Source organism: Helicoverpa armigera, chromosome 3, assembly GCF_030705265.1.
Source record: "Helicoverpa armigera isolate CAAS_96S chromosome 3, ASM3070526v1, whole genome shotgun sequence".
In the NCBI taxonomy this organism is placed as follows: Eukaryota; Metazoa; Arthropoda; class Insecta; order Lepidoptera; family Noctuidae; genus Helicoverpa; species Helicoverpa armigera.
Genome location: NC_087122.1, coordinates 2,330,192 through 2,357,911, shown reverse-complemented (window position 1 = coordinate 2,357,911; position 27,720 = coordinate 2,330,192). Strand labels below are relative to the sequence as shown.

Here is a 27,720-nt window from a genome sequence, read left to right as displayed (position 1 = left end):
TTACCCAAGTGGCCCCTATGTATTGAAAGATTGTGATTAATGGGTAGGTACCAACATAATGTATACCAACGTGCAATATAACAAAGTGCTTAGAATGTTTAATTTCAGTAAAATATGTTATTAATGGTTTTGGTGGGTTTCCCGTTGAAAAAGCGCGAGCGAAGCGAGCGCGAAATTTATTTAGTCATAGGACACAAAACAAATAAAAACCACTGTAAATTAATAAAGCAAAGTCAAAAAGTAAGATATACACAGAAATGAAGTGCAAATGTACATGAAGCCGCGAGCGAAGCGAGCGCGATTTTTTCCTTAGAGTTTTCATGAAGTAAACATACCACAAAAAGCGAAAGTGAACAAAAAGCTATAACGGACGTGCGCGAAAAATGATTTTTCGGAATTGAATGCCAATAACAATTAAACAAAGATAAATTGCGATCAGTGCCGGTTTTAACTCAACCAGCTCCCTGGGCGAGATTTCTACGGCGCCCTCCAACTGCAATTCAAACCCATACGAAAAATAGAGACGTATGTAGATACCGATTGCGCGAGCGAAGCGAGCGCGAATATTTTTTTTATAGTACACAAGTCGGAGCAAAAATTACGTAAAATGTAGCCCAATCGTACATAAGTTATTGCTGGTTGGTGAATGCAAAAAAACTAGAATATGTCTTCTGCGCGAGCGGAGCGAGCGCGAAATTTTTTGTAATATTTTATAACTCAAAACAAAAATTTCTTAAAATTTTGCCCGTACATAACTCTTTGTTGATGATGGCGCCTATGTATTAAAATTTTGGGACTTAAAGTAGTACCGTAAATAAGAAAGTTCATATGGAAACTAGAAGATACTTTCTTATTAATTAAAGAACTTAAAAACGACGCTCCCTTTTTGCTAAGGTAGACTAAAGTGAAGCAAGCCCGAAAATTTTTGAGTTTTGGATCACTAAAAGTCCTAAACATATATAATAAAAAGCGACTGTGAAGTGAAGAAGCCGCGAGCGAAGGGAGCGCAATTTTTTTGGGTATTGGGACATTAAAAGTAGCTATATGTGATAAAAAATCGAAGCGTAAAGCAAGGAAACCGCGAGCGAAGCGAGCGCGAAAATTTTTGAGTTTTGGGACATAAAAGTAGTGTTTCTTGGAGAATTTCTCAAATTTAACGCGGAATTAAACATAAATTCGCCTTGGGCGCCCCTGAGCCCGCGGCGCCCGGGTTATTCACACACGCTGCACCATAGGTTAAGATGGCCCTGATGCTATCCATTCATTTTGATACAGTTCTTGTAAGTTGCAATCTTCGATGAAAACAAAAATAGGAGTAACATTCTGATCAAGGATTGGTTCGGAAATATTGAAATCAAATAATTGGTAAAAAGATATTGTATTTTTTAATAGTACGTGATAGGTCGCTCGATTTGCCGCCCCCTAGGACGTGCCGCCCGCGTGCGGTGCACGCGCTGCACGCCCGCTTACGGCGGGCCTGATCATGTCAATTGTTGGAAACCAGGACTTTGCAGAGAAAGGACATTTTTGCCGAGTCGTGTTTTGCTGCCAAAAATGTCGTAGATACGGGCTATTTTTCTCTCGCTGTTCATTTCTCTAAGAGAATGTAATAAACTAATGTTTTCAAATATTTTGTAAGCTCTTCTGTTTATGTATTAGTATTGAACATGTCACATCTACATGTTTTGTAAGTAAATCTTAGATCAATTTACTATGATGGAAATCATCCTGAGTTAAAATTAGCTTTTGCATGGTTAACACGTATTCCTTCTTTGTACCTCTTAACCCAGCAATCGATCGGTAAAAAGTCTGAAGGAGAACGATTCAATAAAAAAATAAATAAAAAAAAAAAGAAATACAAATCCAAACGGGAACTGGCTAAATCGGACGTCATAAACTAGACGATCTTCTATATTACCATACAGACAGTTGGAAAACCGCGTCAAAATATTATTGCCAATAAAAACTCGATTTCGTTTGAATAGTGTGTGTCTATAGTTTTTGCTCTACCAGACATATAACAATAAAGTTAATATTTTTCTCGATAGAGACAAGTATTCGTCTCAGTATCCTAGACTTGTTTTGGAACTCTGAAAAGAAGGCTACAAACTTTTTGTCTACAAACTTTTCGTGATTGATCTGTCTCTAGAGTCACTTGTATAGAATGTAAATCTTTATGTATGTGTAACGTTTAGCTAAAAAATAACTTAATCTCGATTATATTAGGGACAACTACAATAGTTCGACAGTTGCATGACGTTGCATTTAATCTTCAATTAAGCAATGTTTATTATTATTCAACTTATAAAATATCTTGTATCCTAATTACAAAGCCGTGTCTAATTCTGAAGCAAATATCTCTCAATTAATATACCTAAACTTTTTATCCCATCCTACATCTGTTAGCAAACGAAACCAATTTCCCGTATCGGTTTCATAAAGCATTTATGGTGTACATCTGAAGTCTCGGCACGTACAGGGTCCGAGATATTTCACATCGGTGTTGCCATATTGAAGGCGCTTGTGCCTTAATTTCAGGAGTTTCGCCGTGCGTATGGCGTTCACTTGGAAATGAAGTGGAAATCCGGGTGAATGATGTAGTAAATTATGACCTTGTCATATAGGTATTATTTTGTGAAGAATGTAGGTGATGATTAAGTGCACATTATGCGGGAGTCACACGAATTCTTAAGGAGCTTCAAGCACTCGGATGTTTAGGTAACGTTTAGATGGAAGAAATTACACAAAGCGGTACATTGCTACTCAATTACGAGGTTAAATATTAAAACATTGAGTTAAAACTCATCTTCAAGCCCTTTACATGACAATATAACCGCAACACTGATGCACAAACGCTTTCATACTTTATAGGATAAGAGTAACGGGACATCGAGGACGGCTTATGTGCAGTGTACAGCTTTGTTCCCCTAACCCTGCGGTTACACGATTATTTATACATATAGCTTCACTATAGTAGGAATAGAACCTGACTATAGTTTCACTATAGGTTGATTTAACTAAGAGCAATACATTGCATGCGCTTTTTCCCCGAAATGACGAAAATCTGATGGGCTGAGTCGGATGATAGAATGGATGTTTAACTAGTAGGATTCATTTGATGCAGTTTATGAATAATAATAGACTGTGAAAAGTGGTAAGAGATGGAATTAATATTGAAGGTAATTATTTTGTATGACATTCGGAGTTGACTTCGATGGCTTGAGGGCAACTCAGACGCCTGTCTAGTCCTTAGTCTAGTCAGTTTATTTCTGTGTTAGAACTGATTACTAAATCTCTATAGACTGTGAGAGAGGGAAAAAAGAGTGTACACAGTACCTATAGAAAGCATTTTTTTGTTGTTTGAATAAATATTTGTATGGAAAATAATTTTCTTAGTTAAAAGATAATAACCTCATTGAATATATTCAGAACTGTGTGTACCCGCTTTTATGAGAACAGCATATGTGTACTTGTGTGTACATCACACAACACAAAATATTTGTACATTCCCAAAACAAACATTTTGTTTGGCAAAGATAAATTATTGATATTCGGCGTTTGTGTTTTATTTATATTATAATATATAATATATTTTCTGATTATTTCCATAATAAAGCGCCTCAATACATTTTTTCAGTTTATTCACAAAAATGTAAACGGTTCAATAATCATGTCGAGAAACACATGCGGCGTACTGATGTTAATTTCCAAAAGCGAATTAAAAAGAAAACCAGTAACGGATTGACATCATGACGTTGAAAATCGATTAATTCGCGAACCTCATCATTCGAATTAAAGTGCACTTAACGTGATCAATTAAAACGACATTCATTCGGCAAATCGATATTCGAGTTAAACGAGTACCGATTCCGATTACGGGCCGCTCGACGCGACTGTGGTTGCGACCGAGTGTTTTGTATCGATGCATGCGGATATCGATAGAACACCGAATAGTCTGGTTTGAATCGATAAGCCCGTTATTAATGGTTATTAATTGTTGTTGGGTTATGAAGATTATGTGGTTTAGCGTTTCGCTTTGATTTTGTGATGAGATTGTGGGCTGTGTGTGATTATTTTTGGTAATCGGATTTTGTTGACGGACTTTTGTTTATGTAATTTTGCGTGTAACATTCAACATTGTGTGATTGAGTTTATGTTGCCATTTCTTCTCAAGAGTTCAGCTATGTTTTAGTTTTCTTCTTATATTATACGAGTATCTCAATCAATACGTTTGTACACTCATGGATATTTATTTTATCGGGCTTAAGGCTTCTGTCGTTAATTAACCACAACTTAAGAAATAATCTTCAATAGGTGTAAATACTCCTACATGTATTAATTGGACAAGCATATTTACCCCATCAAAATACTCATAACACCCTCTAGCATACACACACACATTACACACATACAAGATAACCAAACATACATACAGCAAACGATCCTACAAACGCATAAATTCAAACACTTCACATGGCTGCATTCAGACGCACCCATCTTTTACCCCAAAATTACTGCCCCCATCAGGGCCCCGAATTAACTGGCAATATATACGCACATCACGCGATCGGTTCCCGCTTCTAATAAAGGTAGGACTACACTAGCTCACTAAACCAGCGGGGTCTATTTGAGGAATTTTAAAAAGAGCGATGCTGGAATTTGGTATTACGCTCTGCAGGTACGGGACTTCTTTTAAATCGCATTATTCATTTTAAGCTGTTCTATATGACTGAAATTCCCAACCTTTTATAGAACAGATCAATTAAAATATGATTTACAAGAAGTTCCGTACTTAAAGGATCCTCACAGCTTAATAAACTAGCAACTTATGATCGTGTCAGCCGAAAGACGTCCACTGTTGGACAAAGGCCTCCCCCAAAGTTCGAATACTTCTCGATCTTCAGCAACCCGCATCCACTGCTTCCCGGCAACCTTGGCCAGATGGTCCGTCCATCTAGTCGTGGCAACTTATTGAAAAATTGGGATTTACTTCCAAATAGTTCGTAGATGATATGCATGAGTAAGAGTGAGTAAGGAGCTCATACTTACGTATCTTAAATGATATAAGAGACACTTAATAATGTTATGACCTTCATACCTCTTCTAGATCAAATCAAGGATCCCGAAAGTTATTAATACTAAACATTGTTTGTTAACAAGTCTATCGTGTTCGAAAACTTTCTGAAGTTCAGTCTCTAAAGTCGATTTATTATGTAAAAGTTTTGTTCGGTGAGGCTAGAAAGTTCCAGAATAGTTTATCACATACCTAGACTGAAACTAAAAATACTCCTAAAACGGTCAATTAATCAATAGACTATAGTGAACATGACAGTTTTAATATTGGTTCGACTGAGTCCCCAATGACCTTCTTTAGCTGATATAATATGTACGTGAAATAAGGTATCTTCTGCAGAAGAATGCAAAAAAACTTGTGTGCCTCATTATAATTAAAAATAATGATTACAAAGCAGAATTCGTGCATGCAACACAAAAAGAAAACTCGGTACATCACGAATGATTCTAAAAAATTAACACCACTTTCAAATCTGCACAAAGGGAAGACTTTTCGACAGCACAGTAATGAGGACTTGTCTTAAAGCACTCGAGTGGTCTCCAACCCCGCGGTTTTGAGTCGAGTGTAGCCCACGCTTTATACCGGGTTCAGACTAGCGTATAAGCTCGTCTTTGGGGGCGTTTGTTCGCATATACTAGGTAACGCAACTCGTGCCCTGACGAGCTTATAAATTAAAATCTGTATGTGTAAAAACTTTTATTTAAAGATGTAGGCGTGAAAAGTGTATTGAAGCTAAAAATGTAGCCCGCCTATAAGTGCGTAGATACATATTTGAAGGTCGCAGGAAAAATCTCCAGTTTGAAACCAGCCTTACACCGCGAAGTGAGTTCGTTAGTCGGGAATCGAATCCTGGGGGAGTAGTTGACCTTAACTGTAGTCTACGTGAGCGGAATAAAGGGAAATGAGTAGACGCTGAGATGAAAGTGTTCATTTGGAGTGATTGGGTTATACATTGTTCTGTGTTTAGTTTGTTTTGGTAAGCTGCTATTAGTCTGATTGTTGAAGACTCTGTCTTAATAAATAATACGTTGATAAGGCATAATTGAGAAGAACGATTTAGGTCTCCGACACGATAAGAAAAATAACAGTTTTTTTGTCGTAGACCGACAGTCAATTTTAAATATTAACAACATTAACAAGTCTTTGCCACAATAAAACCTGAATTCTGAAATAAACATTTATTGAAGTTACATGGAAATTCATAACTCTTTTGATACAAAAAAGAAACCGAATCATTCGTATAAAAGAGTGTTGTTTTTTTATTAAAATATTTTATCCGCACTCTTTGATTATTCTCAGTAAAAATAACAAATAAATCTTTCTCTATATAAATCATGAAAATGTCGAACGAGTGCTATTCTTTATATCGAAACTGTTGTTCAAACAAATCTGGGATTAGCTCATAGCGCGATGGGTTTTATTTTTCATAGACGCCCGGATTGTCCAACGCCGTTCATCCGATCTCCAACTGTTCAGTAATAAAAAGTATCAGTTGACATTTTAAATCCGAAGGACAGTTTGTGCAGACTGAGATTCTAACATAACAGCCTTAAATAAAAGCTTATTTAGCAAAAAATACACAGTATGTCTATGGAGTAGCATATTCTAGGCATATGATGCAAAAATACCCTGTTCTAAGGATTTTGTGTGAGTTTTGTGCAATGGGGTATAAAACAACTCCGGTGTTTTTTTTTTTTTGAATAGAAAAAGGAAGGTTTTCATGGCTGCTAAAACCTGATATAAATATTTTAATAACATAACACCAATGAGACTGACAAACAATGGTGTTAAAAACTTAATTGTTTTATTTTAATAAGACTCCTATAAATGATGTTTCAGTTCTGGCAAAGTAACATTACAAGTATTTAATGCGCGCTAATCATCCTGATTCTCCTCTACTTTCTTAACCAAAGCAACACTGGACATTTGTAAAGCAATACTAAAGTGGTTTGAAGTCACCGCTTTCAAATAAAATTGAATGGTGGAACGTCTGTATTCGTTTTTTTACGTTTCCTAGATTGCATTGCGGACCAGAGCTCGCTGGCTTTTACCTGTGGATAACTACAGGTTTTTTCTAGCTATGGACTTTTGGTATCTCTTTGTTTTAGAACGTAGGTCAATGTGGTTGTTGTTTTCTATGTAGTCATAGTAAGCGAAAGTATCAGGTTCCTATGAACTATTGTAATGTGCTCATATCAAATCAAGCTATCTAATAGCCCTTCTAATCATGAACAAGAGTTGATCCCCATGTATCTACGAACTAATACATTTAGCACTAGTTTTAGACTAAACAAATCTCTTCTTCAAGTAATTTATTGGTACAGTTTCTAATTTTATCTCTGTAACTAAGCCTTAAAAGGCTGGTATTCTAAAAGCTGTAACCATAAACAAATCCTCAAAAACTCATAAAACATAATTTCATTACAATTACACTCAACAAAAAGTGAACAAAAAGACTAACTTTAATTAACTGTAGCCGGACAAAATGTTGCCATTGCAGAAACAAATTAAGCCGGTCAGTTACACCTCGAAATTTTGTAGCTGCAACAATACTCGTATTAAATCTGATACGCGAACAGTTGCAAGTGTGAGAATTGTCTCACTCGTCTCTAGAGGAAGTTATTCACAGTTATTTGCTGTTTTTTTTCATAAACTTTTTTTTTATAAGCAGAAAAGGTTTGGAGTCGTGTTTTAGGTATGAATATGACAATTAAAGCTCCCATACCTTTGTGCATCTGCTCACGTCAGCGCAAATGAATGTTTTATAGTTTGGACATAATTTAACCTACTTCGATTATCCTTCTATATTATTATTGAAAAGCTCGCAAATCTTTATATTTTACCGTACCTAGAGACTTTCAAAATGTAGTTAAAAGAAAGTGTTACCATATAATAAATTGTGTTACCGTGTAACGAAGCGAAAACTCCGGCCTGACGTCATTGTATCCTGCAACGTGTTACGTACACGCTCCGAGGCGCGGAAACTGTCAGCTGCTGAAAAATACCCATTGTTTCATCTTTGACGTTGTAATCATTTCTTTTGATATACAATTTGTATTTAAATTAACGATACATTCGAGTTGGAAATTGTTTTACGCCTTTTGTTTTCGCAGAAGCTGCAATTTTGTAAGTGCTAAAGGTTATGCTGAATCGGATTGTGAATTATTGAACTTTATTCTTTAATTTTTTATGGAGAACAACTGAATGAATGTATCGATCTGAAATTCTTGCAAATTGCTCTCACTGGCCAGTACTGTTTAAATCTCTTTAATTGAATTAAATAAGTTTTCATTCTACTAATATAAAATGAACCACAAAGAACAAAAACTAGCATAAGTTTCAAACACTTGTTACTTTAACAGGAGCGATACAAAATTCTAACTCGTGTAGCTTCTAACAGCTAGGGTACTCTGGCAAGGCGATAGAATCAAACTTTAGTCATTCACTTACTGCACAACGACTAGTATCGGTCCAGCTAAACTTGAGAGACAACTTCACTACAACCGTGTAAAAAGGACGTATGTATCTTTTGAAAGTGGTTTACTTACACCCTTTTGTTTAAGACTGCTTAATTACTGCGTTATAAAATAACTATCGTGTTTGAGTGTTCGTTGTGATGAGAGATGACGGCAGATAGAGAGTATGGAAGAACAAAACATGCTGCCCAAATAGAATTGGGACAAGAGCAGGATCATATCGTGTCAATAATAATTTAATGAAATGCGTGATCGCCTTCATGTGTATCTACTTAACACAGCTAGCTTTTCATGATAATTTTCCACTTAATATTTTAGATATAAGTTCATTCTCAGCACCGTTTCGGTGAGTTTAACAATAATAACTTAATGTCTAAACACAACATCTTCAACCTTTCCTGCAAAGACGTAGTGTTTCTAAGTTGCAATCGTGAAGAATTCTCGTGCACTAAAATAATGTATGTAAGAACTGTGTGAATATCCGCACGTCCTGGGCCCACCCACGCACGCACGCATGCATGCATGCACGAATGAAACGCGGACGTCAATGGCTTGTACAAGTATACGTTTACCATAATTATATGATTGGTTGAGTAAAGAATCATGTGCTTATTAAATGAGTCAGGAAATTGGTAGAATCTTAGACGTAACTAAAGGTGAAGAGTTGGTTTGAACGCGCTAATCTCAGGAATAAAGGATCCGATTTGAAAAATTCTTTTGGTGTTAGATACTTAGCCCATTTATAGAGGAAGGTGTGGGCTACGTTTTATCCGCGTGCACGGAGAAGTCCCACGGGAAACAGGTAAAAACGTCAGAGGAAGCAAGTTGCTTTATAATCAAAACACCTTTCAAAATTCAGAGCAATATAAGTAACCTTTAATACAAGAGACATAAAACAAGACATGCTCATAAATGGGATGAAAATCACATTATCCAGAGAAATTATTATGATAAAAATTACACTTTAAACGACTGGAAGCATTTCCTTCATTAGGGCCGTGGTAGCTTAACAGTGGCTGTTTATCCCCTTAATGCGCACGATAGCTACTAACATTTTAACACGACCAGACATGAAGACCCGCGGGTTGTCTGTGGCTTCGTACGATTTGTAAGGGAAGGATAGGTCTTAGTGTTCTGGTCAGGCAACTTCTGTTGACACTCTTTAAGGCTCTATTATGACGCTGCCGCGGATCCGACGGACTAACGGTCTCCGATCTACCCAATATTTGCACCTCGGCTTGGCTTAGGAAATTTTGTTTGACTTGCAATTCTTCGGGAAGCCGCAAGTTTCGGAATACAGGGATTTAAATCCGGATAATAATTAATAAGATGTCGAAACATATTTTAAAATACTTCCTTCGGTGTTTCAAATAAGGTATGCTGTGTAATTAAAAGAGTGAATTGAATGGCTTTACGATCAAACTAAAGATATTTTTCATAACTTTAGAAATAACTTAATACATAATATCTATTAACGATAGAAATAATCACTTAGAAAAACACATTAACAGTTGACTAGAAGATGAAACACAGAAGCAACTCATAATACACGGATAAAAGAGAGCTCCCATTCCGGTCATTACGTTTGACGCTGAAGCTGACCGGCAGAGCGTTGCGAATGCAATCACAGATGCGGTCACCGTCAATCCTCGAGGCATCCGGCGGGATCGTGTGCTGTGCTCAACCGTGGCACACTCGTTTGTCTATTCACTTGGAACAATACTGTTTGCCTTACTGCGAATACCTTCTGGCTTTTGCTGAGGATTTTGGATTGGGATTTTTTAGTGGAAAAGGATTTTTTATGTGGTGTTCTTTTTGTGGTTTCTTTATAGGGAATCTTCTGCCAATTTTACAAGTTAGTCCGATGTCAAGCATATAAAGTAGATCTGTCCGTTATGTTGGAACAGAATTACACAAGACATTTTTCCAGAGCTTAAAAACAACTCTGACAAATAAGTTTCAAGTTGCTTATCTTAGCAGCTTAACTTAGACTTCTCTATTTACCTATATACCTTTTTTCACGTTCGAACGACATTCATCTGTCAGAAAGATCGAAGGACGATCCCATTAACACTGAAATTAAGATTAAGAATCCCTGTAATTATAACAAACCTTTTGACGTGTCTTCCTCCTATATGCATTTCTCCATACATTCAAAGCATAACACAATAAACATACGAGAAAAGAGCTTTTCCATTACGGTCATTATATTGGACGCTAGCAAAGCGTCCCGGAGCGTGGGGAATGCGCTGCGTTTGACCGCCGTCCTACGCCATTCGGATTGCTTTGGACATAGCCACTGAAGTCACTCGAGTGCCCAGCCACTTGGAACAATAATGTTTGCTTTACCGCGAGTGCGGGTATTGAATTCTGGGACGTGTTTTATTGTATTACAATTTTAAAGCTGGAATCTGTTATTTTTAAGTATGTTCGATATTTGATCTATGAAAGAAACATTTATTTGTAAGAATATGGGTACAAATTAGTTGTTTGTTTGTAGTTATCCAGTTCTGCTATCTAATTAAATCGCTATTTGAAGAAGCACAGCATCCGAGAACATCTTCTCTTTAGGGATGTCGGTTGAAAATCTAGTTCATAGTTGAACCACGAATTTCCTCGTAATGAGTGAATTCCAAATATGTAGATCAAAAGTTCAGTGTCCTAATCCTAGCCACTAATTACCTTTGTTATATATTTTTTCGCTCTTATGTCTTAAGTTAATTGTATTTTTTGTTTCAGGTACGTAAATCTAGTAAAAAGAGCTTACATTACGGTCGCAATTTTCCTTCTAAATGGTAAGTTTGTTATGTTCATTAAATTACAAGAAAAAAAACCAGTACAGCCTTCGGAAAGAACATCATTTTGCTAAAAGATAATCCTAGTAAAAACAAGGCCAAAACTAGATATTTTTGTTTCAGACAATATACCTAGAACTTATGTCTTATTTTTTTTTTCTGGAAAAAGATACTTTATTATGTTACATCCCCGTTATTAGATACTAAATATAGTAAGAAAGTCTCTTGCTTATTTATTATTTTGTCTTCTTCATATATGAAGCTTTTTTGTACTAGTTCTCACGTGAACGAAATAGCTCGTCGATAAAAATAGGAGTTGAATCATATTACCACTAACCTTCTGAAAGAAAAATATTTCTTCACAAATAATTGCAACGTTTAACTTGATACAATTTAAAAATATAATTTGCGTCTCTGAAATGTGAAATTCTCAATATTCTTTACAAAATAAAATACATTGATTCAATATCGTTTATATTAAAGTGAAAAATCACCTGCACTGAAGTGAAAAGAAAAAGTAAACATTTCATTATTTTGATTTCCGTTCAAAACGAAGAAATGGATCTATTCTTACCGAGACATTCATTTTTTTACCTTTATATTTCTTAGCGATTTGTTTATTCAGCATGTTGGTGGATTTTGGACCTTATTGCGTTGTATTACGGTGTTTATTGGTTATGTGTGGGGAATTTCCATTTGAGCGGAGCTGGTTGAAGTCTGAAGGAGATATATGGCTTTTGAGAAGGCGAGAATTGACATAATATTGTCCTTTGAGAAACGTGGAAGCGTTACCGTGAATGGCTTGCTTTAAAGCGAAAATTTCTAAATGCCGTAAAATTCGGGCGTGGAACCCGGAGTTACGGGGCTTTTATCGAATATCCAATTTTTATAGTGGTTTCAGTTACTTTTGATCGTGGAGCGATATGATTGTGATATTATTTTTATGATAAGATTTCTTGAAATGCTGACTGTTCTGTTTTTATTATGAGTGACTGAAAAAGATTTTTAATAAGGAAACTGACTTTATGAGTCTTTATGCACACAGGAGTATGAAGTATGAGTATGAATTTTCAAGTTTAGACCTATTATATCGAGTATCACATACCTACATATTTACTATACCAACGAAAATAGAACTAAAATCCTAAGCTTCTAAAACCCATGGAAAAATTATATCCGAAACAAAACAGAATATTAATTTAAAGGTAAAATACACGGTATATTTAATGCCGTCAACAGCAGCGATCATGACCCGATAGCAAATGTGTTGTGACCCAAATAACGAGGTATATGAGTGCTATGAATGTAGGGTGACTACAAGATAAGATTTTGAAGGATATTTCCTGCGCTTAGACTTGGAAAATGTGGTTGATAGACTACATATGCTGGCTTTAAAGTGGTCACTGATCTAAGAAAACCAGATATGAACGGTGGAGGATTGTAGTGAAAATAGTTTACTTTTTGGAATTACAGAAAGTGCCAAAAAAGCAGTAAAAGATTCGAAAATACCTAACAGCATTTGAACATGATACATAAAAATATGTAAATGCTGTGGTGGTGCAGTGTTGTTACACCACCATGCCCGTATGGTGGGCTGTATCGAAGGACCGTAGCGGATGCGGGAAAATAGCTTCGGTGGTGATTAGGCTAACCGAGACACAGTATGAGTGCAGCTAAAGGGGTTTGGTGAAAGGAAAAAGGACTTACTTGTGCTGGATGGTGGACGAGCACGTTGTTGCAGGCCTGCGATGCTGTTTCCTTTACGCATAGGTTAAATACACTGTCACTCACGATTAGTTCTTGTGTGCCGGCTACACTAACACAGATTTTAAGCGGTTTGAGATGAATCGGTGCGGTTATTTAATTTATTTTTACATAAAATGCGGAGCGGTGTCGCGGTGATTCGAAAGTTTTCGGAATACAACGGCGGGAGCGTTGCGGCGCTAGTCGCGCCGAGAGTTGGTGCGCGCGGCGCATCTTCCTTCTCCTTCTGGTGTATTGTAGCGGGATAGGAGGGAAAGGGAAGGATAGCCAACTCATACTGTGCGGTTGCGGAAGTATAAAATTTTAGAAAAGATGCGTTCGGAAATCGTATTAGAAACAATATAACTAATGAAATTAAAATGTAAAACTTGCGCGAGCATTCTCCCCGGCTTTGAGGATATGTAATATACTCAAAGGAAATTAAAGAAATTGAAACTAAATATACTGAGTAAAGTAAGCTAATATTAAGTTAGGATTACGCGGTAATATTATTGAGATGGTAAAGGACATAGTTTGACAACAGGTCTCTTAAAAGAGCCACTGCATGTCTTCACCATGGCTACGCGGGTTGTCCCATCCTTGCCGGGAAAAACTTCGGTTATTACACCCATTGGCCAACGTAAAGGAGGAAGATCATCTTGATGTATGAGAACCACTGTACCAACTTTAATATTGTCTACAGCATTCAACCACTTTTGTCTAACTTGAAGATTATGTAAATATTCTATACGCCAGCGTTTCCAGTAGCTACAAATCATTTGGTCAAGTAATTTCTTGCGGCAAGTTAGAGACTTCGTTGTGTCGGGAACATCCACGACAGGCAAGGAAGTTAATGGAGAAGCCATTATAAAATGCGCGGGGGTAAGCGGTTCTGGATACGGATCCTCATTCAGGACACAAAGCGGTCTCGAGTTTAGAACTGCCTCAATCTCGGTGAGAACAGTCGAAAGCTCCTCATAGGTAAGAAGTTGGGAACCAATAACGCGGTATAAATGAGTTTTATAGATTTTATATTAGATTCCCACAACCCTCCAAAGTGGGAGCGCGGGGTGGAATCATTTTCCAGTCTATGCGGTAGCGGTCAGCAAATAATTCTTGCAATTGAGCCTTGGCTCCTACGAAATTTGTTCCGTTGTCTGAATATAGACAAGAAACTGGTCCTCTGCGGGAAATAAATCTTTAAAAGCGGAGATAAATGTATCAGATGATAAGTCTGTGACTAATTCAATATGAACTGCCTTGGTAACAAAACAAATGAATAGGCATATGTAAGCCTTTTGACTTTTTTGACCGCGGCGTCTACATAAAGTTATTTTGATGGGACCAGCATAGTCCACACCCGTATGAACAAAAGCTTTAGTCTCTTGTACGCGACAAGCGGGTAAATCAGCCATTTTTGGGCTGGAGTGAGAAGGAGAAAGTTTAAAACAGAAGTTACAAGCATGTAATCTCTTTCTTATAACACCTCTAGAAGAGAGGATCCAATATTTTTGTCGCAAAAGAGAAGTCAAAACATTTGCGCCAGTGTGGCAATGAACGCGGTGATAATAATCTATTAGAATATGTGTAAATTTATCGCCTTTTGGCAAGAGTGCGGGATGCTGAGCCTCATAGGGAAGATCAGCATTGGAAAGCCTGCCTCCGATTCTAATTATACCCTGCTCGTCTATAAAAAGGTCGAGTTTTTTAAATTGTGTGGAAAGTTTTTTATTGTTAATTTCATCGTAGATATGTTTAAAGTGATGTCGTTGAACGCAACGAATCAAATAAGTCTCAGCGGCAGCTAACTCGCGTACAGTAATAACCTTTTGTAATTTGTCATAAGGAATAAGGCGCAAAAATCTCAGAATGTATACTATTATGTGTAATATTTTATTTAGCGAGGAAATTTTTTGAGAAAGGTTATATATTAAATTGGTTTCAGAAGCGGTAGTAACTAACGTTAAAGTTTTACTATTAAATTCAGGTAATTGTTCGTTGCATGAAGACACAAAAGGAGTGATAGGCCACTCAGCGGTTGGGAGCATAAGCCACTCAGGGCCATGCCACCATAAATCATGATTTAAAATCTGTTCAGGTAGAAGACCTCGAGACAGACAATCACTAGGATTTTCTTTACCGTTAATGTGATAAAAATATTTAGGATCAAGATTTTCTTGACATTTAGCGACGCGGTTACTGACAAAAGTGTTCCATTTGTGCGGTGAGGAATGAATCCATGAAAGCGTAATAGTAGAATCAGAAAAGGCAAATATATTATTAATAGCGGTACGGGAGCGGTAAGTGTCATAAATTAGTTTAATTAATTTTGACAAAAGAAGAGCGGCACATAGCTCTAGACGAGCCAGAGATACGACCTTAACAGGCGCGACTTTGGATTTAGCACACACCAAAGATACGTGTGTGTTACCATTTGTATCAGTGACATGTAAGTATATGACGCAGCCATATGCCTTCATGCTGGCGTCAGCAAAACCTACTATATTAATCACGCAACCCATAGAAACGGCTACGTGACGCGGTATCTTTAGCGTAGAAAGTAAAGGCAATTGCTCACTAAATTGCTGGAAGAGATGCACGATAGAATCGGGCGGAGTCTCATCCCAATCCGTATTTAATTTCCATAATTCTTTAATAAGTAGCTTCGCGAATAAAACTACAGGAGCAACAAAACCTAGAACATCCCACAGACGAGCAACCGTGGAAAGTATGGAACGTTTAGTGCAACGTTTATCTAAGTCAGATGTGGTAAAAGTGAAACAATCTTCAGAAGGAATCCATTTGAGTCCGAGAATTTTTATATTGTCCCCATCAGAGAAGTTAATGGAAGAGCGGTTAGAATGTGGAACGGCATCAAGTAGTTCCGGAGAGTTACTTGCCCACTTCACAAGGTCAAAGCCCCCGGCCTTAAATAAGTCGATGAGTTCAGCGGAAAGAACCTTGGCTTCCTCCAGTGAAGGAATAGAATAAGCCAGGTCATCCATGTAAAGATCATGCGAAGCAACGATGGATGCGCGAGGGAAACGATGTTTTTCATCCTCTGATAGCTGGCGCACAGTGCGCATGGCTAGAAAGGGACTGGACTTCAGACCAAATGCGACGCGATTAAATTGAAACTCGCGAATAGGTTCTGCGGTATTAAAGCGAAATAATATTTTTTGGTATTTTCTATGCTCATTAATAACAGCCACTTGAAGATACATTTGTTTTAAATCAGATGTAACTGCTATAGGAAACAATCGGAAATCTAAAAGTAATAAAAATATATCAGCCTGTAAATTCGGCCCTGTATGCAACAGATCATTCAATGACACGCCATTGTGAGACTTAGCACTTGCGTCAAGGACAATGCGGACTTTTGTGGTTTGTTTATCATCTCTAATAACAGGGTGATGCGGTATATAATAACCTACTGATTTATCAGAGGAACTAGACGTAATTTCTGTTAAATAATTTTGATCGAGATATTCTTTAATTATTTTGTTATAACTATCGCGCAAAGCAGGGTCGCGAAGTTTAGTATTTTCTAAATGAATAAAACGTCGATAAGCGACAGCATAAGAATTTCCAAGTGAATCTGGATTTTTACAAAAAGGTAACGCGGTACAATACCTACCACTAGCGTCGCGTGACACAGAAGAAGCGTACAACTGCTCACACTCAAGTTCGGCAGGGCTCATGAAAGATTTTGAAGGTACTTCTTCGATGTTCCAAAATTTATGTAAAGATTCTTCTAAAGTAAGAAAACAATGAGTATTATCGATGTTTAATGCGGTAGAAAAATATGAGGCAGTATTTAATTCACTGGATGCGGGACTATAATTTTTATTAGATAAACTAGCGGGTACCTCACCCATAAGAATGTAACCAAACACGGTTTCAATAGCGGACGGCGCGGTAGGTGAGATAATTTTGTTATTTAATAATAAATACGGGAACAGCTTTGCCCCTAGTAGCAATTCCACCTCACCAGGTATATGCCATAGTGGGTCAGCGAGCGGTAAATCGAACAAATGTTGCACTGTAGAAGTGTCAACAAAGTGAGATGGTAAGTTATCTGTTATGCAATCGACAACAAGCGCGGTAATTTTGAAAGAAACTGTTTTATCCTTCGCGGAAACAGTTATATCAACGTAACCTAAGATAGGACGCGATGAGGTTCCAACGCCCTTTATAAATGAATTTGAAAGCGGGTTAATATCTAATTGCAGTTTTTTACAACAAGCGGACGTAATTATATTATTTTGAGAAGCATTATCTATTAAACATCTGACAGAAATGTATTTATTATGTTTAGTGTCCACGTATACTTGCGCAGTCGAAAGAAGTATTGTAGAACGCGGTGTTTTACCTACGCTAGCGCATGCACATAACGCCACCTGTTGCGAGGTCGCGGAACTATCGACAGCGGCGGCCGACTCAACCGTGGGCGCGCGAGAAGGCTGCGTTTGCGAGTTATTATTATCAAGATGTAAAAGTGAATGATGCTTCTTATTACACTGTTTACAAGTATGTATAGATTTACACTGTGAAGCAGTGTGCGTAGCACTAAGACAGTTTACACATCCCCGTTTGGTTTTAATAAAATCCAAACGCGAATTGGGTGAAAGCGATTGAAAAGATGGACAAATATAAAGTTTAAAATGATCATGTTTACTGCAATACAAACAAGACTGGTTATTATTGTCACAAGTAACGAAAGTATGTACCGTGCTAGTATCACGTGACTGAGTACGCGGCGCGGGAGAAATACTTTTATTAGGGTGATTACTCACTGGAGCGTATCGAGATGATGTTGTGCGATCTAATATCTTAACTTGCGATTTTATAAATTCAACGAAATCCGTGTAAGTAGGAATCTCCTCATCTCTCATATGCATTTCAAATAATTGTACTGTAGCAGGATCTAATTTTTTCAAAGCTAAATTTAATAAAATAAAATCTTTTAGGTCTTTGATCTGTAATTGTTCTAAAGCTGAAACTGACGCGTGAAAACTTTCTATGAAATTATTCAATGAAATAGAATTGTTAATTGCGGGTTTAATATTGAAAATATTAGAAAGATAATGCGAACCAAGTGCCCGTTTATCTTGGTATTTTTTTACTAAACTGTCCCAAATAGCTGAGTAATTTTCTCCGCACGGAATAATTCCGGCGGTAATTTGTAAAGCGTTGCCTTTGAGACTACCTACTAAATATTGAACTCGTTGGGAATCTGTAAGATTAGAGTTATTGTGGATATTTGATTTAAATGATTCATAGAAAACCGGCCAGTTATTTATTTTACCATCAAAGGAAGGAATGTGAATCGGTGGTAGTTTGACTACACCTTTATTTTGCGCGGCGCTCTCGTGCGACGTTGAGCTCGTCGACGATTTTGAACGACAAGTCATGATAAGAGAACGAACTCGTTCTACCCGAGTGTAAACACCGTCGAATGAGATGAGGCTACTATATTCGACTGTATGATCAGGATTTAATTGTAAAAGGTATGCGTTTAGTTTATCAAGGTTGGAACTAAATTCCTGGCGGATTACAGAAAGAATCTCCGTGTCTGCCATGAATATCTCCGCAGAACGAAGCTCCATATTAGTTATATTTATTTTCTTAGAAGATTCATACAATGAAGTTAAGCGTTCGTAAATAGCATTGTTTTTAGCTTGCAGTATTTTAACTTTTATTTTGATATCCTCCATGTTGGTAGGTAGGAAGGAATAATAAGAAAAGATGGCGTGTAAAATAGGTATTTAGCTGTTGAATAAACAAAAGAATGCGGTTGAAATATAAGTTTGTACTTATGTTAACTGAAGGAATTTACTAATATTAGTGGTATTTACCTATGCTATTACAATGCAGTAGGTATTAAGTTGATACAGTAGTTCTCAGTCAAACAAGTAGGTAAGTACCTAGCGGGAATGTTCGAGAATGCACGCGTACAATATGACGATTTTACGAAAATAGGTATTTAGGCCTAAAGCCCAGGTAAAAGACCTATAGAATGCGGGAAAATAATGAGAAAAGATCGCTGATTCTTGGGATCCGGGTCGATTTGGACCAGAAAAAATGGTGGTGCAGTGTTGTTACACCACCATGCCCGTATGGTGGGCTGTATCGAAGGACCGTAGCGGATGCGGGAAAATAGCTTCGGTGGTGATTAGGCTAACCGAGACACAGTATGAGTGCAGCTAAAGGGGTTTGGTGAAAGGAAAAAGGACTTACTTGTGCTGGATGGTGGACGAGCACGTTGTTGCAGGCCTGCGATGCTGTTTCCTTTACGCATAGGTTAAATACACTGTCACTCACGATTAGTTCTTGTGTGCCGGCTACACTAACACAGATTTTAAGCGGTTTGAGATGAATCGGTGCGGTTATTTAATTTATTTTTACATAAAATGCGGAGCGGTGTCGCGGTGATTCGAAAGTTTTCGGAATACAACGGCGGGAGCGTTGCGGCGCTAGTCGCGCCGAGAGTTGGTGCGCGCGGCGCATCTTCCTTCTCCTTCTGGTGTATTGTAGCGGGATAGGAGGGAAAGGGAAGGATAGCCAACTCATACTGTGCGGTTGCGGAAGTATAAAATTTTAGAAAAGATGCGTTCGGAAATCGTATTAGAAACAATATAACTAATGAAATTAAAATGTAAAACTTGTGCGAGCATGCTGCTTTGTTGTTTCTTCGTACCAAAAAAGTTTTGAAAAATATTATGATCTATTTACAATCATAGAAAATGACCAATTTAATTTACAAAAGATTTGTCTTATTTTCTAATCTAATTGTCAGGTTAAACACACTCCATGGTCACCCTACTCGAGGATTGCGAAAGAGCCCACTCGTTGCGGGGAATTAACGGTTACGTTCCCTTCAAAATATTTCAGTTTAATTTGCTGACGAATGTAGTTTATATTAAGTTTAATACTCTCAAATTATATTTTGAAACTGTTATTTTTCATGTACTTGGAAAGAAAGTGTTTTGTAAATGGTGAAACTGAAAATATTTCTAGCTATAAATTCAAAATATTTGTAGCAGAAAATTCAGTTAGTACTTAGCAGTACTGTATTTGATAAAAAATACAATGTTTTTAGAGTATCAGGTCCATGCATATGTTTCATCTACCTATTTATTTAGTTTGATGACAGCCACACATAATATTTTATAGGTTGTTCTTGGATCTCTAGCATGGAATTGAAACTTAGTATCGTACTCCTATATACAGTCACATATATTTCAATTTCAAGTTCATATAGTAAGAGACATTCCTTAAGACAAATCTACGACCTGTCTAGATCCCTAGATCTAGATAGAAAGATAGAATATAGATTCGAAACATTGTCAAAATCAAAAGCAATTTTTGCACAATATTAGTAAAAACCGTTAATCTCCTTAGCCTCCTAGTGTTATGTCTGGAAAGAAGAAATGATGGAAAAATTTCAATTTCCAGCCACATAGGTTTGCATTAAAATTGTGTGTTGTATTGTATTATTGTACAACTAGCGACCCGCCCCGGCTTCGCACGGGATATCAATATTTCCCCACAATTTAATGGATGTTATTATACATATAAAACTTCCTCTTTAATCACTCTATCTATTTAAAAAACCGCATGAAAATCGGTTGCGTAGTTTTGAAGATTTAAGCGTACAAAGGGACATAGGGACAGAAAAAGCGACTTTGTTTTATACTATGTAGTGATGCGTTCAAACTTAAAATATTCTAACTTAAAACATAGGTATTCACAAGTCACAAGGCCAATACCAACCCGGTATCAATCAAAACAAATAAAAATATCATCGCAAAAATTGTGACAAATGTTTGTCAGCGGTTCGTGGTCGGTCATCATTAATATCTCTGACAAGGGTTCGTCAGTACCCTGTGATTTATTCCGACCACTGTCATATGTAACGGGAGTCGGAGTGTAAAATACAGGTCTTCGATATGGTAGCTGTCATTAGCTTTGTGACAGAAAGGTTGGTGTTTGGGTGTTAGATTTTATTTTACTCTTGGGTTTTTCGGTGGTAGATATCTGTCATCTATAAAGCTTGCTTTTGTCTTTACTTTTAAGTTTTTCTGTGGCCTATGTTCGCTTAGCTTTCATTATATTATTTGTTCAAGGGAATCTTAACTAAAGGTGCTGTTTCATGGTGATTATATGAATAAGACATATTGCGCCGACCCCAAATTACTTGGGAACAGGGCAGGAAGATGATGATGATATAACTTCTAAATAATTTTCAAGATCGATCAATATTTTAGTGACCTAATGATCATATCGTATGTCCCCAATACATGTACCACTAACAGGCGCAAACACAAACCGCTAGTTGTCACGTATCTACTAATTACAGCATCCATCGAAGTATCAAGTGAGAACGATATTCCAATATACGTATATTTAATAGCATACAGTATTACAGCACAGCATGCAAGCTGCTGACTAAATAGTTGCCGACAGTCGACTGGATTGTTTGCATTTTTTTTAAAGACATGTATTATTATTCTTTATTGCACATCCATCATCCTCCGAGCCTTTTCCCAATCATGTTGGGGTCGGCTTCCAGTCTAACCGGATTCAGCTGAGTACCAGTGCTTTACAAGAAGCGACTGCCTATCTGACCTCCTCAACCCAGTTACCCGGGCAACCCGATACCCCTTGGTTAGACTGGTGTCAGACTTACTGGCTTCTGACTACCCGTAATGACTGCCAAGGATGTTCAATGACAGCCGGGACCAACAGTTTAACGTGCCATCCGAAACACAGTCAATGGTGTCTAAGGTATACTTAGAAAGTACATACAGACTTAGAAAAGTTGCATTGGTACTTGCCTGACCTGGGATCGAACCCGCGCCCTCATACTTGAGAGGTTGGTCCTTTACCCACTAGGCCACCACGACTATTTCTTTATTATTCTTCTTTATTGCACACTCAACAATAAATATACAACGAATAACATGTTATGTACATCTTCAATCGGTCAAACTTCAACAAAAATTTTCAATCGGTCTGATGCCGACTAAATATCTGATGATTGTAACGTTTTTATTAAACGGTTTTATTTAGCTCACCCCGTTTGTTTTATTCATTCTTGGGTCAAATTTAGAAATTGAAATTTCAGTGCCTTCCTGTTGTCAGATTGATCTGAAATTTGGTACACACCTTTATTTCCGATGACAATACAATATAGTAATATCAATAACATTGCAAATCCAAGATGGCCGCCGGTACAAAATGGCGGATAACGTAGGTTTTATCAATCCCGTCAGTGTGGGTATCAAATGAAAGTGCTCAACCAGTAGAATACAATGTACTATATAAAATTCAAATCCAAGATGGCGGCCCCTACAAAATGGCGGATAACTTAGGTTTTATCAATCCCATCAACATGGGTATCAAATGAAAGGTCTCAACAAGTAGAATACAATTTACTATGAAAAATTGAAATCTAAGATGGCCGCCGCTACCAAATGGCTGATAACAATTTTTAAACGCTTTTATTTAGCTCATCCCGTTTGTTTTATTCTTGGGTCAAATTTAGTACCTAATTCAAATTTCACCCTCTTCCTGTCAACCGATTAATCTGAAATTTTGTATACACCTTTTATTCCGATGACAATACAATATAGAAATATCGATAACATTGTAAATCTAATATGGCCGCCGGCACAAAATGGCGGATTACATATTTTTCCACAACCCCCTCAATATGGGTATCAAATGAAAGGGCTACACAAGTAGAATACTGTCAGCAACCCCAGCGGGGCCCAACAGGGCCAAAGCCTGCCTGGGCTGCGGGATTGTTCGAAAGAGTTACCGTGGCCCTGGTACATAAAAGGCCTACGACGAAACATAACTATTTTTAGTCAGTAAGAGTCTGGCACTCCCTTACCGCTGCTGACCCAGGGAGGGGTCACTTGATGATTTTTGGCGTCGTTAAAAAAACTGACTTTTTAAAAAATTAGATTGTAATAAATTATCAGATAAGAGACCGTGTAATAATGATGCACTAAATGAATTAGATAGAATGAGGAATATTCGGTAGGCATTTTCATTAAATACTAAAAGCTAGAAAATAAAAAATCGGTAAAAAAACTTTTAAGTCAAACGGTTTTATCTTATGTGCACTGAAAACTAGAAAATAAAAAAATAGTTACTTACCTGTCAACCTACGTAGGTGGTCTTGGTCATATTAGACTAAAATAAAAACGTGGGGCCCCTCTGAAATCCTACCTGTGGCAAAGCATATCTTTATACTTTGGTAGATCATGAGCTCGGCGTTCGCTGGTGAAGCCGCTACGGCTGATTATTGATTGTCAAATTCTCCAGTTACGATTATAGTAAGTCGATGCAATCCACACCTATTATACCTCTAGAAGAAAGTACTACAGCAACAGTTAATGGGCCCCACGTTTTTATTTTAGTCTAATATGACCAAGACCACCTACGTAGGTTGACAGGTAAGTAACTATTTTTTTATTTTCTAGTTTTCAGTGCACATAAGATAAAACCGTTTGACTTAAAAGTTTTTTTACCGATTTTTTATTTCTACTATTCATCTCTATACTGATGTAGGAGCCCAAACAAACTATCGGCCGACTAAAAGTTGACAGTGTGTGAGTACTCTTAACCTCGAAACTAGGTGTGATGCCAAGTGCAACGTGTCATGCGGTCTGTCCTCATGTTAATGATGAGATTACGAGAAATTCTTCGAACTGTGATGATGATGATGCACGGTTAATTTGTAGATTTGTAACAACAGCCAGTAAAAGTAGTAACCAATTAGAAGATATTGAAGATGAAATAAAGATTTGATGCTAGGAAATTTTAACATTTAAAAAAAATAGCAGATATTATCAAATCTGTTTATTATACATAGTATATACAAATATTTACAATAATACTTCGTCGTCATGTTTTTACTTATACATAACATACAGACTTAGGACTACTAAATATACATTAAGTACTGTCGTGGATGCTGCACCAGTAACTTGGGTTGAGTTGTCTATAACTGGTGCAGCAGTTGCTATGGTTCCCTCAACGGGTCTCGCGGCGAGGCTGAAAGGAAATGCAAAAATATTAGGATCATCATCAGTGATAATCTACAATTTGGGAGAGGGAGGAAGAAATAGAATGGTGAAATAGAAAAGTGTGGTAAATTGATACTTCGAAGACTATATTAAAAACAAGGAACTGATGAATGATACATATTTAGGTTTAGGAAGACACATGTGCACTTAACAGTATTCTGACAAAGTAGGCTGAATATGATGTTGGAGAAAAAGACAACTGAGATATTTGCTTCTAATGATGTTGTACATGTAGATACTTACTCAGCCTTTATAATCTCTTCAATAACATAATCCGTAACCAGCTCTTTGGCATCCAAAGCCTCCACATAGTCTGTGTGTAGGAAGCTATCCCTTGCTACCTTCCGTGCTTTAGCGTTCGGCATATCAGCGACCATAGCTAGGGCATCTCTTTCATCTAGCAAGTCATCACTTAGAGAATAATGCATGGCGACTGGTGCTGTGATGAGACTCAAGTCATATAGTGGTGGTGATGTTTCATTATATGCTGCTTGGTTAGCCTGCCTGCCGTGGTGGTATCTACGGAACTGCCTGTCTCTAATGTTTTGGCCGTAGTGAGCTATTTGTTTTAGTGCTGCACCTGCTTGGTCATCTGGATTGTTCCTCTGAAAGAAGTTTATTTGTTTGTTAGCCTGGCTTGAATAAATTCCTTGGTAAAAAAAAAATCAGATGTATTTGAGATCAGAATATGGAACGTAATTACATTTACAGTTAGTGTAACTCCTAGCGGAGAAACAGCTTGCCTTGTTTCGTATTATATCTTAGGTCGCGAGCACCGATGTCGTGCATAGACTCAAGTCTCTTTGTTAGGCCACATTAAATTTGCACTATAAACTGGCGTGGTATAAAAGGTTGATATTTACCATAAGACTCCTAACACCGAAGAGTTCGCACATGTAGCTATACTCCATGCTGCCAACGCATCTAGCGTTCGTCAACTCTCGCGAGGGAGTTATTCCTGGCACCATTTCTACAGAGTTCGGAGGGAAGAGTTCCACTATGCCATTGCGTAATGCTTGAGACTGGAAAATATTAATCAAATATTAATAAGAGATCATCATAAACATTTTAAAAGTACAAATGAAATTACAGTTCGTAAAACCGTTACTTATAAACAACGAATGACCACACTTGTACTCAGTCTATTTCTTTGATATCTGGGAATCTTACCTCTATAATAAACTAACTAACTAACTAAACCGTATGGTATATATATATATATGTATATGGTATATATATATGTAATGGTAAGATTATGTCCTATTTCGTAAACCCTCTTCTATGCACGAGGAGATACTTACATAAATAATATCAGTCATTAACGCTGCTCTTCTTAGCTGTGCACCAGGAAAATTATTTTGATAACCTACTGCTGCTAGTAGATGAACTGATATGAGCTTATCATTGTACTCCGGTAACATGGACGCCATTACTAGGAATACAGTGCCTCCCTGTGAACAAAAATACATCGTTAACTATAACAGTCCCCTAATAAAAGGGCTACTTATCTAACACTGAAAGATTTTTCCGAGTTAAACCGGTAGTTCCAGCAAGCGAAACAAACAAACACTTTCTTCGGCTTTATAATATCAGGTTAGATTTAAAAAATACCTGAGAAGCGCCAATATAATGTAGCTTGTCCCTTCTGGTATACTGCAGTATATAGTCGATCATAGCTGGAACATCGTACATGCCGATCTCTTCGAAGCTGAAATCGAAGAATTGGAACTTCTCCTCTTCATCGTCAGGATCTAAAGAGACGTGGAACCGGGAGTTCTTGTTGCCTCGGGCATTGCCCATCCAGACGTCAAAGCCAGCATCTGCTAGGTTGTAAGCTGGAAAAGAAATGTTTTCATTGTACTCAAATGATGCAGATAAGGTACGCCGTCCCTACCATATGCCAATGTGTCCATGCTATTTGCTTAGATTACTAGAGTCTGTCACAATTTCTTTCTTGGGCTGATACTGGGAGACTATTACGGTTCGTCCTATGTGAGCGATCTGGATGCGAAACTATAAACAGTCGATTCTCCTTGAAGTGGCCAACATGTTATTGCGCGGTTTGGCACGCCGCGGCGTTGCGTGCGTGTCAATTCGCTTCGGATCTCTTCGCGTTAGCAATTCGTCCACGTAGGACGCACCCTTTCATAGATAGAGCTACATTATACTACACAAGCTACATTTTCCAAGTTTCAAGTGTTCCCACTTACCAAAACTATACTCTGGTCCCAACAATATAAATCCCTGGGAAGCGCCCATCAGACCATGCATGACGAAGACCACCGGTCTGTCCTCTGAAGTGTTGTTTGCATATCTGCCGTAAGGTATCCTGTGCATCTCCAGTATGTAGCCATCTGGTGTGGTGACATGGTGGGTCTCTGGTTGGTAACCATCGAATTTTATCAATTCGACCTGTCCAGATACAGAAAGAAGAAAATTTTTAAAATATTTGCATTCTAGAAGGATTTTCTTACTGAAATGGTTATTAGTTTATTTTTATGTATGACCTTGATTCACTTTTTTTTAGGAACTTATATAACAGTTATGACCATGTACATGAAACATACGTAACTATGTACATGTGCATTATTACCAGAGCAGTTATTGCAATTGGATAAAATGAATGAATGTGTAAATGTTTGAATTGGATGTAATGGATTTGTCTGTAACAAAGCTTGTAATACCAGGATAGCTAAGGCTTTAGATTCGGGTACCAAAAGCTCGTAGGTATACTCACAGTTTCGTAAATGGAAAATCTTGGCTTCACATCACCATCGGAGGCCACTACTGCACACAATACCACTCCGAGTAAAAGTTTACCTAGCGCCATTTTTTAATACTAAAAAATTAACTACCGAAGATTTTCCTCACTTACTCATATTTATACTCTTTTTCTTATCTTTACAATAGTTACTATTTAATTAGAACGGATGTGATTATTGATGTAATTACCATATCTTTTTATGATGGTCTTAGTTTTGATCCATGGTCAAGGGGTGATCTACAGCATGTGTCTTTTTAATGTGTACAACGAAATTTTCTTCATAAAAGTATAGCTTTTTTTTTCAAAAGAACGTTGGTTGGGTTACAAATATTGCATAAATGAATACAAATCTAGATTTTTGCGAAAAATAAAGTGATTTTCAATTGAAGCTATTTTCGTCCCACAATATATTTTTTAATGAGGATACCTGATTACTTTCCATTCACCATATACCAAGACAGAGTTAAAAAAAAAACAAATAATTCAAATAGATATTGAGTATTTTCCAAATGTTTCTTCTACGTTACGCGTTACATAGATAACCGTATTTCGATAATAATTTTTCATTATGACTCACACTGTATATTACGTAGTTTGCGGGTAGTTCTGCGATTTAATATTTTTTGTTTTATGATTCCTTATCGTTCCTTGACATTGATTATCATACCTACGCTGTTGTGGAATTGACGCAATCCATCGATTTCAGCTCAGTAGTGCATCTGTTTTCTGTATGTGCAGTTTTAGGTATATGAAGATACTCATGATG

General features: G+C 37.3%; 2 protein-coding genes across 5 annotated transcripts in view; one reads left to right on the top strand and one right to left on the bottom strand.

Moving 5' to 3' along the window:
• The window catches only part of LOC110379998 (syndecan), a 268,901-nt gene that overhangs the window by 108,192 nt on the left and 132,989 nt on the right, over positions 1-27,720 (top strand). The gene's annotated exons all lie outside the window — the stretch shown is intronic.
• LOC135119329 (lipase 3-like) lies at positions 24,409-27,020 on the bottom strand. Its single transcript, XM_064043650.1, has 6 exons — positions 26,928-27,020; positions 26,401-26,602; positions 25,802-26,025; positions 25,492-25,641; positions 25,054-25,212; positions 24,409-24,795 (listed from the first exon to the last, which is right to left on the bottom strand). The coding sequence occupies exons 1-6, from the start codon at positions 27,018-27,020 to the stop codon at positions 24,430-24,432; spliced, it is 1,194 nt and encodes a 397-aa protein (XP_063899720.1). The 3' UTR covers positions 24,409-24,429.